Here is a 19,112-nt window from a genome sequence, read left to right as displayed (position 1 = left end):
TATTAATGACAGAAGCTTCTGTTACAAAAGAGCCTCTGCTTAATAATGCTTTGCATTTATAATGGCCTAAATTCTCCAAAGATCTGGTGGTTTACCAGTCTCTGGGAATTTGGGGCCAGAATGTCCTCAGCATAGCAGAGGACGAGGCCAGTGATGACTCTTCACATTGCCATAAGAAGAAACCCAGAATGCTTTTAGGGAGACTGTAAATTAATTTAGTCTCAGAAATTCTTACTGCATTTAGCATTTACTTATATAAAAATAATAACAAAAACAAATGAAAGGCTTTCAGGAAGAAGTGTGCAGATTATCCCATTATCCTGTATTACATCAGAAATACACCCACCCGCTCCCCCAAACTGATGAGTTTTAATATTAGTTAAATGAAAGGATGGCAAAAGTTTGCTTTGAAAACAGTGCACTGGCCTCTCTTCCTTTTATGCTCTGATGGTTGTTGCTTTTGTGGTGTGTTCACCAGCCCAGCTATGGCCATGCAGGTAAATTACTCATGAGTTTAATTATTTAAAGGATTGGACTTCCTGTGCTTCAGTGTGACTCAGTGGATTCTAAAACCTTGATTTTTTTTCAGGTAACTAGTGGGAGCTTAATAAAACACGGGGATAAATATTTTTTCCCCTGCTCTGGAGAGTGATGTAGCAGCAGCTCTCTTCAGGTACCAGTTGTCACCCAATACCAAGCTATTTGTCATACTCATTTCACACCTGAATGGTGTCGATCTGGCCACAGTGATAATCCCACCCTTTGATCTGTACCTTCCAAAAGTGATTGTTTTTGTGACACAAGGCATTATTACTCTAGTCTGACTTTAATGAGCTGTATGGATGAAGTCTGATATTAATCCAAACCGCCCCACGTGAAAGCCGAGAACTCTGAGAACCATGGTTCACAGAGGTGCTCGAGTTCATGTGAACAAAACGTGCAACCATTGTGGGTGCTCTCCTGGCCCCACAGCCTGGGGCATGAATGTGCTTGTTGAACCCTATAGTTCTCAAGTCATCAGCTAAGCCCCAGATAAGATGATGAAAAAAGAGATGAGTGTCTGTGAAGGGGGGGCAAAGCTTTGTCTCCTTCCTTTGTGCCCAGCACAAGTGTGACCCCATGGTCACAGCTGCCCTGGTGTGGCTGCACGGCAGCCTGGCTGCCCCTAGTGTTGCACGATGGCCATCCCAGAGTGCTGTGGGAACTTCATTCCACTCTGCTGCCACTTTGGAGCAATAATAGTTTGAAGATGTGATGAACCAAAATCCCAGTTGCACTGTTGAACAAAGATGTAGAACTACAATAATAGTCCTGGTTAGTTTTGTGTGTTACGAGTGCTGCATCTCACTGGAGAGACTTGAGGTAAGCTCCTGGTGGTGCTGGGGTGCAGCCTTTGGAAAGCAGGGATGTACATACCAAGTCCCACTGAAATCATTCATAAATACCCTTTTCAATAGATGTCATGGGATAAGTACCCTGAGGCTTGGTAGCAAAGCAGCAGTGCCACAGTCTGTTCTGAGGAAGTCCTCTGTTTTCTTAACATCGTCAAGTTCAAACCCACCTGTTTCCTGTGAAGTTTGAACCTAATGACAGGATTTCTGGTTTTAAAAAGAAATTTAGTGGAACAGCTGTTTTTAAGTGGGTGTTGAGGGATACATTTCTCTGAGGAGACAAAATTGAACTGGGGTTTCATAACCAGGATGGGGATGGCTTATTCTGCACTGCAGCAGCTTGGTGAAGAGCTAACTCATTGCAATACACTCATGCTCCAAGGGCACAGCCTCTGGAGATAACCTTAAGAAGGTTTTCTGTTAAGCACTTCTTGCTAAAATTAAATGGAGAGTATTAAGGGCAGGGAAAGTGCCTACAAAAGCTGTTAAAATTACGTTACAAGTGACTATAGCAATCTGTATGGTTTGAACAACTTGGACAATACACTGAGGAAAAACTGTTCAGGAGTGCTGGGCGTTATCCAAGGTAGGCAGAGGAGCAAAGGGAAAGTCAACATGACCTTTAGAATTTGCTTAGAGGCTAATGTTGGATTTCTTATGTCCAGTACTAATTCAGTAGAATTAGCTATTAATTCAGTATTCATTTTGCATTCGAATGATTTAAAATAGATATTTCATTTACTGTTTTCACCAGATATATATTCCTAGGTTATATCATGCAGCACTGCTTTCCAAAAACTAAATGGTCTTTTTCCAGGAAATTTCACTGAGATTTATTTTGTTTTCAACAGGCGCAATATTTTCCTGAATCAATGAAAGAAAATGTAGGTTGTTTTCTGGAAAACACTGTCTATAAATTTTTTTAGCACTTCACCTTTTACTTTGAATTTTTAGGGTACTTACCAAAAGGGAAGGAATAGCCACACCTAATTGTGGCCATAATAACATTCAAGGATAAGTTATCCTAATAAGCAATGGTGACCTGTACTTTATAGTATAGTATTTTGTAAGAAAAGAGATACAAGCCTCAGTATATTAAAAATCATGTAAGTACATTCTAATAACTGACACTGAACTGGTTTAGCATTTCTTCTGTGGGGAACTGAAATTTTCCAATATTTTGCCCAAATTCAAATTTGTTAAAGTGAGAGGAAAAGTAATATTCCTATTAATAAATCATAACATTTTAAGTAGTGAATAGTAAAATAGTAAAATACATTTCCATCTATTTTAATGAAAGTTAAGACATGTTTAGATTTTCATGAAGAATTAATATAAAAACCAAAATTAGCTTATTTAATATAATGAATTAATGTGGGTAGGCCAAGTTTCATGTAGCTGTAAAAGGCAGCTTGGAGGAGAGAGGATGTCAGCTTGGAGTCCATGCTTGTTAGGTAACAATTTTTTGAAAAGAAGGCACAGTATTTATTGTTGTTCTTTTAATAATTTTTCTCCCTTTTTAGAATATACACAACTTGTTCTTTCCAGTGTGAAATAATCTCTTTCCCAAGATTTATTTTAAAATTTGGCTTCATTTTCATAACCTTCTGTTAAATATTTACCACTTTTTTTCCCTGGGAAGATAATCTATGATCTCCATCACATCTTTACCATTAAATACTATATCAATATTTTCTGCAGGAGCACCTGTCATTAAAAAAGTACATTGTGGACATTGTGATTGAGAGTTCCGTTCCTGTGGAACCATTAAAAGATGGAGAGGAGAAACAGAAAATTAAAAAGAAAGCCAAAAAGCTAAAGGCACGGATGAATTCCAGGTAGTACAAGTTTCTTTTTATTTTTTTCCTCTAAGTTTTGTTCCAAACTTTACCTTTTGTCCTCTACTATGAGTGCAGTGGAAGGCTGAAAAAAATGTAAAATTATTTGCTTTGGGAGTGTCTTGAAAATAACACTGATGAGCCTAATTTATGGCCACTTTCTCTGATTGAGAAAGAAAACTGAATATCGATCTGGGGCCCTTGGTTTCACCTGTTAAGAGCTTTTCTCATAATTGGATGCCAGTGCCCTGCCAAAACTGTAGCCTCTTCTAGCACACAATAGCATGTTTAAATTTGTGTAAACCATGCCTATTTTTCTTTCTAGCTATTGATTTTTAAATGAAGTATCAAAGAAAATCAATAGTAATCAACAAATAGAAGTCAGCCTGCTATAGTGTCAAATCCCATGACTAAATTTAATCATTTTTTGTTGCCTGTCACAACAAGAAGAAAGTTAAAATTATCTTAAAGTGGAAAGTGAGTTGTCAGACGTGCAATTTGTTCTTAGTCTAAAAAGTGACATCTGCAAATCAGTGTGATGAGCAGGACATCATTATATCATGAACTGGCAGTGTCACTCTTTATGGCTGAGTAGTCCCCAGCTCAGGTTAATGCTCAGCTGAATATTGTAACATATTTTTGCATTTCTCTCTAAAAATACTTCTCAGGTAGGTAAGAGTCATTGTTACATATTTTCTCTGCCTTTTTAAGTAAGAAGGGTTTCAAATAAGAGGAAAAAGCTTGCACAGATTTTTAGAGCTACAGGAGAAGTGAGATGTTTTATTAACTCATAGCAGTGCTAAAAATGGCACATACGTCTTCAAAACCACAACACTCTTAACAATGTATTACTGTTTCTGACTGCTCTCCTCTTTGGATGAGCAGATCCACTATCTGAATATCACATTAGAGCACACTGTTGGAACTGGATAATGTTCTTCCAGGTTTCTAGTTGCTCAAAATGCAGAGTTATTCATATGACCTGTTGATTTAATGCACTTAGAGTCCAGTTTTAATTATTTCTCCAGGGCTGCTTCTGTTGAATTTAGTCAAAGAATTGTCAGACCTTGGAATACAAGTTCAAATAATAAAGTTTTTCTCCTATCTGTGCCAACAATAAATTTTCAGAACATTTTGAATTCGTATGTGTCAGACTCCTGTGTGAGTCAGCATATTTGTCATCAAAAATTGTAATTAAAACAGTAATAAAGGGCCATCATTTTACACTGGTGATGTACTATTGAAAAATTCAGTGAAATTTTCAAAATTTAAGTTTTATTGAGGAGACATGAAGTTCACGTTCATTAAGCTTGTTTTTACTTTTAAAGGATAGCTGAAGTTTTCAATGGCTTTGCTGTCCTTGAAGATAACTCAGAGTTAAATAGAAGATTTTCTGATGTTTTCACAAAAGACTAACTAATAAATATGTCCAGTAGCAACATAAAGCAGAGGTATTTTGATGTTGATAATTCAGAGTTTCATAGGTGTTAGCATACTATCTACAGACCATGTTTTAGTATATATTTGCAACTCTTTTCTAGAAAAAGAAATCGTTACAACAAATGCCCTTACACCTCAGCACTTGAAATGTCACATTCATTAAGTTTCTAGGAAGCTGTGATATTTTAAACTGGAAAAAAATAAGAACTGCATCCAAATAGGTTCCTGTTGCACTCCTGAGTTTCCAGATCTTAAATCACTCTTGCAATATCAAAGCAATGAAGGGCAGAGGTGAATGAGGGGACAAATGGTGATCAATGGGATATTAGATGTGTTGAGAAGTTTCGTTGGTCTTATTAATTATATTTATAACCCTAAGCCTTTTAACTGGTGCTATCAGTAACAACTGATATATAGGTAAGTAAATTATCTCAGGTTATCCTGTATGTGCTGCTAGCAGAAGAATATCTGGATACTCACACAGGAGAAGCAGGCTTGATGAAAGCTAAATGGAAGCATTAGAGGTGTGGTTACCAGATAGGTGGTACATGCTTTGCAGGGGATTTAAAGAACTCCAGCCATGTGCATTTAGTAACAGGGTTTTGGGATGATAATTCAGGTTTGACTGACTTGTCTTTACAGAAGCTGAATGTGTTGTTTCTGGCTAGGAAGGCAAAAGGTTAATAAAGGAATCTCACCTTCATGTTTAATACTAAATTCAGCTGTGATTAATGGCTTTATTAATGACCTACAAATCAGAGCTAGTGGTGATGTAACAATATTTGTGTGGAGCATAAGTTGGAATGGTTAAGCAAATGAAAGGAAAATCTGAGTAGCTCTGTGAAACTTGAGCCTTTTGGGTGAACAGAAAATATAAAGAAAGGTTTAATATATGTATCTGAGAGAAATGTATCTGCATCACTGCAGTGCCTGGATTAGTTTTGCTTTATATGTGTGTTGTTAGAAATGGGTTACAGGATTGTCGCTGGATCCTGCCTTGGTCCACGAGCAACTCAGGATTTTCACCTGTTAGCACAGGCTGGCTGGAGTGAAAACAAGCAGTGGAAAAAGGTCTTGTCTCCTTCTTCCTACTTTTTGGCATATGGCCAGTTTAAATAATACTTTTAAGGGACTAAAGAGGCTGTATTTCTGTTTCCAACAGTAAAGGAGTCATTGGTGGGGGTGTTTCTATGCTGTTCGCCTAACATTCATTATGTTATAATACAGTCAGTAGCTAACATAAAAAATGCTCCTGTGCCTGCAAATATAACCAATGATTTGTATGTTAGTTGTAATCTCTCTGATGTACTAATCTGGTCTGCATTACATGTCTGAATCATTAATATGTTATATAATAATATTGCTTATATTGTATGTTTTTATCATAATATTGTATAGCATTGTATCACTAATAGTTTTATAATAGGCAGTAGATTACTACAGTTTCATGTATCATTTGTGCAATTTTCTACCATTTGAAAAGTCAAATACACCATTTGTGTACTGATGTTATTCCCAAGTAGTAATGTTAATCATAAATTGTTAATGGCCAATGGCCAATAGTTAAGCACCAGTATGGGTTATGGCAGGGCAGCATTGACAGAAATGCTGTGCCTTACTATGAAGCAGAAAAACCCAAAGGTCTGAACTCCATTGTTTGTATTACATCCTGTACACTTTAGACAATTGTCAATAATAATGAATATTTTCTCCTCCAGGGCAAAGGAATATGAGAGCTTGATGGAAGCAAAAAATGCTGTGTCTGATTCCCCATTTAAAGCCAAGTAAGCATTTATCTCTATATATTTTAGACATATGCTATTGTCCCCTGTCTGTCACAGAAATGCCCCTGAAATTTCCGGTGGAGCAGGTGTGGAAGGTTTCCCCTCAGTATGAGGCAAGTTGCCATCTTGAGTTACAGGTCAGTCTCTGATCCAAATGGTCAGACTTTAATGAATGCAGTTTTTTTCTGAAGACACTGTATATCTTAACCTCTGTTGCAGTAGTAAAGAGAACATCCCTTTCTTACCTGGAAACAAGAAGGCTTCAGTCTTGTACTACAAGACTGGTGGTGAAAATTCAGCCCTGGAATTTTGGGACTGTAAATCTTATGTTTGACCTCCATTTGGTCAGAAACAAAGGTTCTTGTGGTGGAAACACAGATGTTTTAATGCACGGATGTCTTAGTCTGACATTAAGCTTTTTAAAGAATAGACCTTTTTATTGTCAAGGATAAGGCACAGATGAAAACAGCTGGATGGTAAGGTTAAAACAAGATCTGTGATCACTGACAAATTCCTTCTGCTTAGCTTGAAAGTGAAAATTGCTCAGCTTTTGTGTTCTGATTCTGTTGAAACCAGTTGGGAAAAGATGCAGAATATTTGGATTTCCAAAAGTATTTTTGATAAGGTCTATCACCTAAGATTTTAAAAGAAACTATATATGTGTAGTTTAAGTGAAGAACAGTTAGGGAATTGAAAAGAAGTGGAGTATTTCATCAGTCCTTGGCAGAACAGGGAGGTCACCAGTAGAGTTCTGCAATTCTGTGATGGTCAACATACTCACAAGTGACTTGGAAAAAGAGGGCCAGCAATGAGGGGGCAGAGTGTGATGCTCATACGGAGATCCAGGACCATAGGGACAAGAGCTGGTGCTGAATGATAACTTTGAAGAGAGCAAGTGACCAGGTAGAAAAATGGCAGGTGAAATCCAGTGTATATTGAGTGCTACACAATGGAGAGGGAAGACAGAATTCAATTATATCTTCACATAAAAAGTGTGGGCCTTGAATTTGCAGATGTAATAGATAATTCCAGGAAAATATCAGCTTAGTACTCTCAGCAGCACATAGAAATCCTTTGTTAAAATTACTTAAGAAACAAGCAAAAACAGAACAAAGAATGTCATCAGGTACAAATACCCAGGTCATTTACGTCTTTTGAGTAGGATGTGAAGTTCTAGTTCTTTGTTTCTGAACAGATAAGGTACAATTGCTAAAGGTTCAGAGGCACCAGAAAAGAAAATCTGTAATATTTTCAGGTATAACTTACGTATTAGGAAATAAGTAAAGTAGTACTTCTCATTTTGGAGGAAAATTTGATAATGGGAGGAAGTTCTGATGGGGTTAAGTTGCGGAGATCTACAAGGTCCTAAATGGCATGGAAAAGATGGATGCTGATTGTTGGCTGTCCTTCTTGGTATCAGAATAAGGGAGCACAGGGGAAAGCTGGAGCCAGGTTCTAAAGAAGCCAAACCCGGTGTTCTTAATGCAGCTTGCAGGGAGATGTAGGGAACTCCCTGACAGAATTCACACAGGTGCTGACTGACAGGTTACCTGCATTCCTGCAGTTCTAGGAAAGTGCATCCAGCCCAGGAGACTCCTAAGCCAAAAATGGGGAAACAAACAGATTGATTATGCAGGCCTGCCCTGTTCTTAGTGTTCCTGAGACATCCGTTCCCAGTGGGCAGATGGTACGTGTGCCTTAGTTGTAGCTTAGCTTAGGGAGTCTGTAGCATCAGTCAAGGGGCTGTGAGATTTCAGGAGCTGGATTCAAAAACCCTCATCCTAAAATTGCAACAGTTTTGTAGATTGGGATATTTGTCTTCAGACTGAGCTAGTAACCTGTACCAGATCTTCTGTATTTCGTGGCTGTTTCCATCACTCATAAATTGCTGAGGAAGGTGGCACTTTGCACAAGTTGCTGGTGGTTAAGCGGTTCAGATTCTTGCAGTTAGACCTCCTTGGCTGTATGTAGAACTAGCCTGTATGCAAGTATCTTTTACATAGGCTTTTCAATAGCTTGAAAACTGCTGCTGAATCTTAGATGTATTTTAAAATAATAAAAATCTATCACTGAGGTTTGACATAAGAAAATGACCCATCTCCAGCAGATGGCACACCTGCATAAACACATAAAAGAGTTGGCTTCGTTTCTTGGTAATCAGCACTTCAGTTTGCAAGATTAATTTCATGGTATGTTAAGACTTTTAGATTTGTGGCTTCTGTGTTTTGCTTTTCTTTGCTACTAGCAAATAAAAAATTAGGTTCTAGTCATCAGAAAGTAGAAATGTGTGCATTTGACTCTGAAGATATTAATAAGCTTTAGTGCCTCAGCATTAAATTCTGAGATCATCAGTGATGTAACTTGGTCGGTTCTGTCTCAATTGCAGCACAAGAGAAACTCAGATTTTTAATTTATTAAAAATGTTTTCAAGTCTTTTGACTGATCCTGAATTTACTGATCTTGAGTTTTCATTTTTCTTTATGTAATTAATTGCTCTTTTGCTTTCAGGCAGAATCTTCTGTTCCATCTGCCTTTTTAGTTTCTTCCTTTATTGCCTCTGTTTTAGGGCTGTACCTTTTTAGATGTGAACTAGTGTGATGGCCACTGTGTAGCTCGCTTCCATCACAGATCTAGGAGGTCTCTTTTGCAGTCTTCATGTAGAAACCTAGAGACCTATCAGCTTCTTACATCTAAGTTTTTAAAACATAGTTTCAGATACCGTAGTTACTGTTACTTCCAAAATTATGCAACTTTCTACCTACTATGAGGGTTTAAATATTTGTGAGCATCTTTGAAATCGAGAGGATAAAAATGCTAGCTCAAGTCTGAACTGGCTTTTTAAGAAGGAGTGTCTGAGAGTCAACCAGAAGCCCAGTTTATTAAAATGTGTTTACTTTGCATAACACATACTACAAAATGGGAGAAGAATAGGAAAGTATTATCTCCTTCTGTAAGAGAAAGGGTGAGAGGGCAAGAAATTTTGAGGCAAGAGTTTTAGCCCAGACTGTATCTGTTTACATGGCACAACATAGTCTAAGTATAGAGAAAAATAGTAGGAAAACACAGAACTAAGTACAGGATCCTACTTAACCAAGACCAGTAGGAAGAGTCAGCATAAAGAAACAAACAGTAGTAGGTCTGAAGCATTATTACCTTGAGAAGCTGTGCAAGCAGTCAGAGTATTGGCTCTTCAGCCAGAACACCGTGTGCCGCACAAGGATTCTGTGATTAACTGCTGCTGTACCTGGCTGAGGGAGCAAACTGCTGCCAGCTGGGAGTCTGCACAGCTCTCACGAGATCTGTAGTGTTACTGAGAAAAGTCATGTCCCAGAAGGAAGGGGGTAAAACCCCAGAGAGCTAAATGCATTCTTTGGGTCAAAACGAATGCCAAGACTTCTTGTTTTTCCCAGAGGAAGGTTTGAAGTACTCAGATTGGAGTGGAAGTATACCAATGAACAAAAGATATCTTTTGACTTAGAGGGCTGTGGAACTTAAAAATGGAGAAGTTCCTTTTTAAAGTCTTTAAATGGGACACAATTGGTAGATTTATTTATTTGCTTAACAGAAGCAATGTCGTTTAGAATTAAATAAATATATCTTTCTTTTATGCTTCCTTGCTTATGCCACATTTCTTTATCTACTCCTCTACCCCCAAACTGAGAGTGTCTTCATAAACAACCAGAACCATTTATGGAATGCAATTTCTTATCTGATTTTAGTTCTTAGTCATGTTGTCAGTTGTTACAGAAGAAAGACAGAACCCAGAATTAGTCTTTGGCAGGTAAAAAGCCTTTTTAGATCACCTTTAAGATTAGGCCACTTTAATATTATGAGACCACTGGTTTCCTGATGCAGCTGATAGACTGTTTCAGTGGTTCTTATTTAGTTTAAGGTTTGCAGATTTATAAAACCTTTTGCACTAAGGAAGCACTGATCCAAGTGCTTTCTAAGCTCTACACTGGTACTCACTAATAGCAATAAGCAGACAGGCTTTATCCTACTTTGATGGACACAGTGTGTATCCTCTTTTCAGTGTCACAGGAGATTCATGACCAGGATTGTAAATGGCTAAGTAGTTCTTTCTTAGAAATGACTCTTAAAAGATGGCTAGGACAGTTGGGGCTTTTTTAGTAGGTGTTAAAAAAAATTGTGCACATTAGGGAGTGGGGTGGGATAATTCCAAATATTGCCTTGTTTGGTAGGTATTTTGGTCTCTGAACTATTTTACGTGCTGAGAGGAACATGAACGGCAATGACAGTGGACATTGTCACCTGGAGCAGCCAGCTGTTGCTCCTTGCCTCTCTCCACTGTGCATTTGCTGGTTGGTCCCTGGTGGCATTTAGGTAATTTTGTAAATGCTAGTGGACTCTTGGTGGGTTTTTAGTATTAATTCATATTCTCTGGGAACTGCTCTGAGTAATTATTTAGTGTCCAATCTACTAGGATAACATGGCAAAACACGTGTCAGGTGTCCATTAGAGCATTCTCAGGTGTCCATCAGAGCACCTTTTTAAAAGGGAAGGAAAACATTTTCACGGAGTTAGAGGGTTATTTACATGTATTTAGTATCTTCTAATGCAGAGGCCATATCTTTCAGTGTTAAATATCCAGATAGCAAAGTACAGTTGTCATCCTTCAATACAACAGGAAAACTAAAATGAAAGATTGCCGTGTGCCTGAAGGGAATTAGCAGCTTTGCAGGGAGAAAAAAGTTAACTTTTTGGTCTAATATTTTAGCCAGTCTCTCCTCACATAACAAGAAATGGTTTTAATGCATTTGTTTTGTTTACCTTTTTCTTTTAAACTGTAAAGGGATACTTCAGATAGTATGGGAATTGGAACCGCTGTTATCCTGGAAACAGACTGCAGCATAAAAAAAGGTAGAAAATGAAGTATTATTTCCTGTAAGAGTCTAGTACAGAGAAGATGGGAAAGCAGTATGAAGTTTGTTCTTTCAGAAGCCCAAAGCTAAATGTCTGTAACAGTATAGTACTTTTTTTCTTTCATTATGATATACCAGTGTATTCACAGGATAAACTCACCTTGTAGGTTTTCCTGGTGTAGTAGGCTTAGAGTTCAGTCAGGCCAGTTATAAGATATTGTACTAAAATACTGATTACTGAGGAAGAAAACAGACAGTCTCTGAAACTGGGAGTACTTGTACAAAATTTAATTTCCACATGTGGAAACTGTAGAAGATCCAGAGTGTAAATAAAATAAAATTCAGATAAACTTTAAAACAAGACAAATACCAGGTTTATGATTGGGCAGGCAGTGGATTTCCTCTTCAGAGAATGGCTAAAACATTCTCATGGGAATACAAATCAATATATTCAGAAAATAATATTTCTAGGAATTTTTCATCGTGTTTCAGATTTCCGTTTGAAGCACTGCAGAAGGTGTATGAAGCTGCAGGTGGTTCTGTCTGGCAGTGTTTGGGGCTGTGTCCAGCTGTGGAATGGTGTTTCCATGGCACACCCTGCAGCGGCTGGAGGATGCCCCATGCGCCAGGACAACGTGAATTGTAGTGCAGGGGTGGCACTGGGGGCACAGGGAAGATGCAGGGGCTGGAGGCTGCTCTCGGGGGATGCAGCACGGCTCTGTCTGGGGCGGGGCAGGAAGTGCCGCGGCTGCTCTCAGTTCTCTCCGGCACGGGGCAGCCTCGGGAAGAATCGGGGCTGTGTGTCCGGCTGGCACCCGGCCGCCCTCGCAGGAACGGCCGGGGGGAGAAACCACTCCTTCCATGAGGAACTGCCCAGCAGCCAGCACTCAGTGCAGTCACACCGATCCTTCTGTGGGGACATCAGTGTACAGCCAAGAAACTGGGTTAAATCTGGAAGTGCTGGATACATTGATCCTACTATTTCAAGGCTTTTTTTCTGGAGATGAAATGTGGTGTATAAATATTAATGGATTTTTCCTTTGGCCTATAAAATATATTAACCCTGCTAAAAAAAATTTAGCCCATCTTAAAAGAAAAACCTTTGATATGAATATCTCTTGTTTTCCCATTTGCAGTGCAAAAAGATTAGATACTGCATTTGCATTTGCTGAACATACAATTTATTAGTTTACATTATGGTAATGTTCCAAGACCCATCAGTGCCTAATGTCCTTCTGATATTTCTTCTGCATTCTGAATTATCTGTTTGTGGGGAGTACTAAAACCTTAATAAATGAGATGTAAATAATTTTAGAGAAAAAGACGTTAACTTCCTCTTTTGTCCTGCACAGTAAAGTTTCAGTTATTTATCATTCCTTGTATGGCTTAGTAAGCATTGGAGGAGTGAAAACTAGGGGACAGAAGGAAGACTAATTGTCCTGAAATGTTTGGATTTGGACTCAATGGTATTTCCAGAGTCACTGGATCAGGTGTGGATGCCATGTCCTGGTAATCCCCAGTGCATACCAAGAGCATGCAAGGAGTCCAGTATGTACAAAGAGTTCTGTCTTTCAAAATCCTTTCATAGCAATGGCAAATTCTACATCCAAGCACAAGTCCTGTTGCATAGATTTCTAGTCCTTTGAAATAGTCCAGAAATTATTCTTATTTCCCTGACACGGCCAAGAAGTCAGTATGAAGGATATTTAAATAATTTCTCCAAGGTTCAGTCAGTGGGAAGAGGCAGTTTTTATTTCCCTTCTCCTCCCCATGTGATCACTCAGCATCCATTAACTGTTTTTGGCAGAAGACTCACCCTGCAGTAGGATATGAGGATGTAAGAGGTAATTCTTTAACGTGGCAGAATTGGAAATTCCTCCTTCTTACTGTATGATGCTGAACACACACTGAGAAAGTTTGAATTTTGTTAAAAGTGTACAGACAGACTTTTAGAAGAAATGGAAAGCTGGAAGCTTTTCCTTGGGAGTTAGTGCTGTACAGCTTGTTTTTAAAGCGAGGACAGAAACTGAACATGATGTTTAACTTATGGAGCATCTTAATAGACTGAAGAAAAAGACACTTCTGTTAGTTCTGTCAGCTGAAGGCTCAGTGTAATATGATTATGTTCTCGGAGTCCTTGTGAGTAGTGTTTTGATAAACCGTACACATTTTGTATGCCAATGCCTGATGGAGATTAGGAAAGCACCTTTCTTTAGCCTTTGTGGTTAATCCTGGTGGAATTCCATTCCTGTGATGTTAAATGAAGCAAATGGAAACCTGTCTTGCTGTCTTTTGTCAGATGAAGTTACAATATAGTGTGGTGGGCTTTATATATGCTTTAATCATGGAATTTGAGTAGATATACCAAAGAAATAAAGTAATTTTTGCTTAATGTGCTAGGATATTGCCAAGGCAATAGCCATTCTAAATCCCATTCAGTGAGAATACTCTGTTTCTGGACTGCAGCAGTTCCACTTCTCATTGGTCCTGTGGTCTTTTGATTTACTATCCAAGTCCTGCAGTTATTTGGGCTTTGGCTTTTAATTTTGTTTCCCATTTTAACTTGTGGCTTACTGAGGTAGACAGAGGTTTCCTCCAACCTCATTTTCCACAGAGGAAATAGCAGTGCAAAAAAATCTCATCAGGATGTAATCTCCTTTTATTTTTCTTGTCACAGAAAAATCCTGGTTGTATATTAGTGGGTTCAACTGACCAGATGATAAAAAGTCTAAGACTCAAAATTCTACAAATCATTTTTATTTATATTTCAAAAATATATATGTATCTTCAGCATGTCTTGAAAGCTATTAATGAAGCTCCTATTTTTTTCAAGGAGAAGACACAGAGTGCCTGTTTTCTCTTGATTAAGTAGAAACTCTCTATTCTTCCCCAAATTAATATTCTGATATTGGGGATTTTTGGTTTTGGAGTTTTCTTGATAGTGTGACTGTTGTGGTACATTCTTCAGCCATTCCATCTCCTGTCTGACTTCTGGGACTTCTGTAATCTTTTCCAATCCTCTGTGGTCACTTTGTGAATGCCTTCTGGCCCTTTTACACTGATACCTCCTGTTTTATGATGAGCATTGTTCTCCTTCCCCTCTCTTTTCCTTCCTGTGGGCTTCTATTGTGTAGGCTTCCAGTCACAGCAGTGTCTCCCCCTCCTCTGCTGTTACCAGCTTTGTCCCACTTCAGTGCAAATTGCTCAGTAGGTGAAACCAAAGGTCCACCAAGGCCTGAGCCTTGTCACTCAGAGCAGCAAGGAGGGGACACTGAGGCAGTGACAGCAAATCCATGGCAAGTATGGAATGACACTTTCTCCGACTTCTCTCAGTCTCCAGTTAAGGGACTCTGCCAGCACTTATCTCCTCTGCCTTGCTGCTCCCACAGAGGTAGAAGTCTCCACCAGTCAAGGCACAGAAGGATAAACTCTGAGTGTGTTTTGAGTGCTGTGTTTTAGACCTTGGGGTGAGAGAATTGTGCCCTGGCACTGTGTATTTCCCCTCACTGCCGAGCAGGAGAGCACAGGTGAATAGCCTAGATGCAGACGTATAAAACTGAAATGAAACCTAACCTGTGTGTGCCTACATTGCTCCCACCTCTGCATTTTGGCTTCATTTCTGACCCTCGTTAATAAAATGCCCTTTCTGAGGTAGGCTACAAAGCCATTGCTTTTCTCTTATTTAAATAACCCTGAAGAGCCATTTCTTTTATGATGCCTATAAGAAATCAGCCAAGTGGTCCTGCTGTTCCATTTCCCTTACTCAGGGTGAAACCATTTGAAAATGAGGATGGCAAAAACTAGCAGGATAAGATGTGGCAGAGAAACAGGGAAAGAACAGAAGCAAATGTAGCTAATAAAGAAGCACCTTTCTGACTGTACTGTTCCCACCATATCTGTGCTGTTTCCTTTAAAAAGTAGATAGTGAAGTGTCACAGACTCCAAGCTGACTGTATCTCCTTGGATGTTTAGCATCCTGTTCAGAATAGATGATAACATTTTGACATAGATTTTCCTGATTCCTTCATTGTTAGCAGAGGTTCATTACAAAAATGTGAGTTAATAAGGGAGTTTTTGTTTTAACTACTCTTTGTTTTCTGTCTTCTATTGAAGGTTACAGCGATTAGCAAAAGACCTTCTCAAGCACCTCCAAATGCAGGATTGCTGTTCCTTGGGGAACAGCAAAGTTCCTGGTCTGGACAGGACTTTAGGAGAGATCTCTCGGATTCTGGAAAAAGAGGTATGGTAACTTATGATTGACTTATAAATTGTTTTGCCCTCAAGTCTCATCAGTTTGGATTTGGGAATGTTAAATATGAGATACTGAAGAATAAATGACCTCTGTGTAGCAAGCAGTGTCTGCTATTATACTTTTCACTTTTTCCCCCTGTATTTTCATGAGGGTTGTTTTTAGCTTGGGTCATTTCAGGCATCTAGTTTGTAGTGCTTACCCACAAACAGCTTTTACAATAAGGGGCCAAGCCAATTAGCAGAGAACAGAGGAAGGAATTGGATGCAGGTTTGCTGGAGCACCAATCTGTTGAGTTTTCCCAGAGTTCAACAAAGTCAGTGGGTCTTTGCTGGAGGAGGAAGGTATGATGTGCGTGTATATGGGATATTTATAGGTTTTTAAGTTTTTCAAACTGATACGATTGTAGAGCATGTTTTGCTTTATGTTAAATGTTGGAATTTTTTTATTGATAGCACTGTGTTTGCATCTTTTTTCCTATTTCCTCATGGTCAATCTGCTGCAACAATGTTTTGTGACTTGTAATGTGGTTTTTACTCCATTAGGACCACAGTATTTGAGTTTTCAGCTGGAACATTATGTTCTGTTCTCTCTTTAACCACTAGAAAATAGTTCTCTTTCTTATCTGTAATCAAGACATAATGAAAATTAGTTCTGGAAGAAACCAAATCAGTGAAATCTGAGGAGGGGGTTGGATCATTGTGGTTCAGGGCTGATGTTTGTGACAATGAGAGCTCTGCTTGGTGCTTTTCACAGCTTAGTCGGTGTGAAGAACACAATTGTTAATGGCATATGCTTTTAAATACTGGAGGCTGCCTGGGATGCACAGGCTGCTCACATGTGTTCCCTTGGTTCCTTGGAGCTAGCTGCTCATCAAGCTTACGAGTGTGTTTGAAAGAGTTGTGCCATTTTCAAATTTTTCAGTGTTTCCATTAATTATTGAAAAATTCATTTTTTTATTGATTTCAAAATACAGAAATCATGTTGTTGCATGACTACTATGAAAAGATTAATCTGTTTTGAAAGTTATCTAAATAATTCTTGGAAACTCTTTGGAAAGTGGAGTTGTATCCAGCCTTTTACTAGTAGTTATTTGCTGAGATTTTTTAAAATGAGATGTGAATTGCAGCTAAGTGTTACTCATTAATTGTTCACAGGGTTTTGCTGGTTGTTGAGTCTGCAGTGGGGAATTAAAAACTAAATTTGATAGTATGAATAGACACGTGTTATTTTGTTGTTGATTTGGGGTTTCACCCCCAAAATATTACTCAACCACGGGAGAAGTATTTTTATATCTGAGTGTCCTGATCAATAAGGTCAAGAAAGATTGATTTCAGGAGCTGTTGCTGTGTTTACAGCACAGATCATACACGGTCATTTATAGAAGGGGATGGGAATTCTCTTGTTAACTCGGGAGTCGAGAAATCAGCAGACACATCTTACATGTCAATGGGCACTGAAAAGAGTCCTGGTGGTGTCAGTCATGGACTGAGAGGAGGAGACTGACACTGTTAATTGAATTTCCCTGGAGAGCATGAAAATATACCCTAATGTGGGGGGAGGAATGGGGGAGTGGGAACCACACAAGCTGTCAGTGTGTGTGAGCTGATAACATTGATTTACCCTTGCTAATGGCCTGGCTTGAATAAAGAATTGCCCTGAGGGAGGACAGGGTTCACTACAGTAGATCCTTGCCACTTACTAGAAATTCTTACTCAAAAGAAGTCCTGCAAAACTATTACAAAATACAGTTGATCCAAAACGCCTCTTTCCATTCATACTGTGAAACATTGGATTTTTCTTTTGTTAATGGTTTACACTGCCTGAAAAATTTATGTATGCAGGCACACCAGGGGAAAAAAAAGATTGGTTTTACAAATCATGAAATAAATTGCTGAGCTGGTGTTGGTAACAGTAAATAAGAAAAATATATACCATTAAATTCCTCAACAGAAGGAAGGGTTATTCAGCTCATTAGAAATTCCATGACTGTGCTAAAACAGCGTGAAAGGGTGGGGTGTAATATTTATGCAAACTTGAATCGCAAAAAAAGCCACACACAAAAGATTTGCAGCCTTTTGTCTCAATGGGATTTGCCTCCAGGTACAATCAAATCACACTAACAATTTCTGTTTGGACTTAACCTTCATCTGATGTGTTCCACAGTACTGAAAAAGGCTTTTTCTCACTTCTGAACCTCTTTCACAGTGTGAGAACATTCTAGGGTGTTGCATGCCTGCGTGATTATTGTGGTCACACTTGCCCTTGTTTCAGCCTTCCTGCTCTGCTGGACACAAAAACATTCTGCACTTGGGGCCGAGTGATTCCACCAATACAGCAAGAAATGCTTGTTTAATGCAAACTGAAAGGTTTATATATCCTCTAGATACTCAGATTTGAGAAATCTCTTTCAGGCAAAGATACATCTTAACCACCGTGTATTTTGGAGTCCTGTCTGTTTATTGCAGCACCCTACCTGCTCCTCATTCACTGCTGCTTGCTCCCCATGCAAAGTCTATGGCTTCCACTTTGAATCCAATGCATATTTTGGGTGCTAACAAATGAAAGAGATGTTGCTTTGCTTTGCTTTGCTTTGCTTCGCTTCAAGTGGTTGTTAGAACTCCAGACACTTCTCGATATGCCCATAGTGGCTTGGGTGAAGCTCTACATAAAGTAGGAGCTTTGTGTCCGATGCTGGAGAAGGATTTGCGAAGAACAAGCAACTTGAAGCACCGGTTTTGAGGATCTGACTTGGGAGTGTGGCCATGAGCTGCATGAAACATGTGGTTCACGTGTCTTTAAACTAAATATGCATAAGAGGTACTCTAAAGTCATAAACCACCATGTGGTTGCAGTTTTAAACAGGCTTGTGCTCCTCAGGTCATGTGTTGGTAGCAGGCAAGGAGCACAAATCCCGATGTTGTGTACACGTGGTGTGCTGTCCCCCAGGTGTGTCCAACAGGTACTGCTGCTGCTTTGGGTGTGCTCTTGATTATTGGAAGGCAGTCCTTGGGTTTGTGCATCTCATCCTTTCTGGCAGAAATCCTGGAAGGAAGCTGTATTCACTTTCACCTCTGCTTTGTTTAAAAGTACATTAAGAAAACAAACACACACACACAGCCACAACAGCAAGATGCATGCAAGTGTTACCAGAAAGCCCTGGCCTGAGGTTGGCAGATGTCATATGGGACTCTTCAAGCTCTTAATAAGATCTGATAACCCTCAGTTTAAAATCGCCTATGAATGGGCCTTTGATGCTAAAAGAAAAACTCGTGTAACCTCTTACAGAAGGCAGAGCTGATGTTTGAAGTGGCAGCACTAGAGCACTTTTCCTGCCACGATTTTCTTAATTTTATGCATGTTCATTCCTTGATGGACTGATTTTGCACATCCATCACCAAGGGCAGCTCTGTGTTTCAGATGTGCAAGGAATCCCAAATTAACTGCTCAAGTCTGCCTTGAGCACTCACACAGAAATGTCCTGTAATAGGAAACTCTTAGGAACTAGGATATTGAGATCTGTATGT

At 39.1% G+C, this 19,112-nt stretch overlaps 1 protein-coding gene across 1 annotated transcript in view; it reads left to right on the top strand.

Annotated features, from left to right (window-relative positions):
- SCAPER (S-phase cyclin A associated protein in the ER) overlaps window positions 1–19,112 on the top strand; it is a 142,677-nt gene that overhangs the window by 53,824 nt on the left and 69,741 nt on the right. The window contains exons 21-23 of the mRNA XM_082291057.1: window positions 3,093–3,229; window positions 6,388–6,453; window positions 15,450–15,576. Coding sequence (XP_082147183.1) covers window positions 3,093–3,229; window positions 6,388–6,453; window positions 15,450–15,576 — 330 coding nt within the window. The remainder of the gene's footprint in view (window positions 1–3,092; window positions 3,230–6,387; window positions 6,454–15,449; window positions 15,577–19,112) is intronic.

The sequence above is a fragment of the Coloeus monedula genome (assembly GCF_965178545.1).
Source record: "Coloeus monedula genome assembly, chromosome: 14".
NCBI classification, from domain to species: domain Eukaryota; kingdom Metazoa; phylum Chordata; class Aves; order Passeriformes; family Corvidae; genus Coloeus; species Coloeus monedula.
The sequence above is the reverse complement of the archived record's forward strand: the minus strand, read 5'-3'. Positions and strand labels throughout refer to the sequence as shown.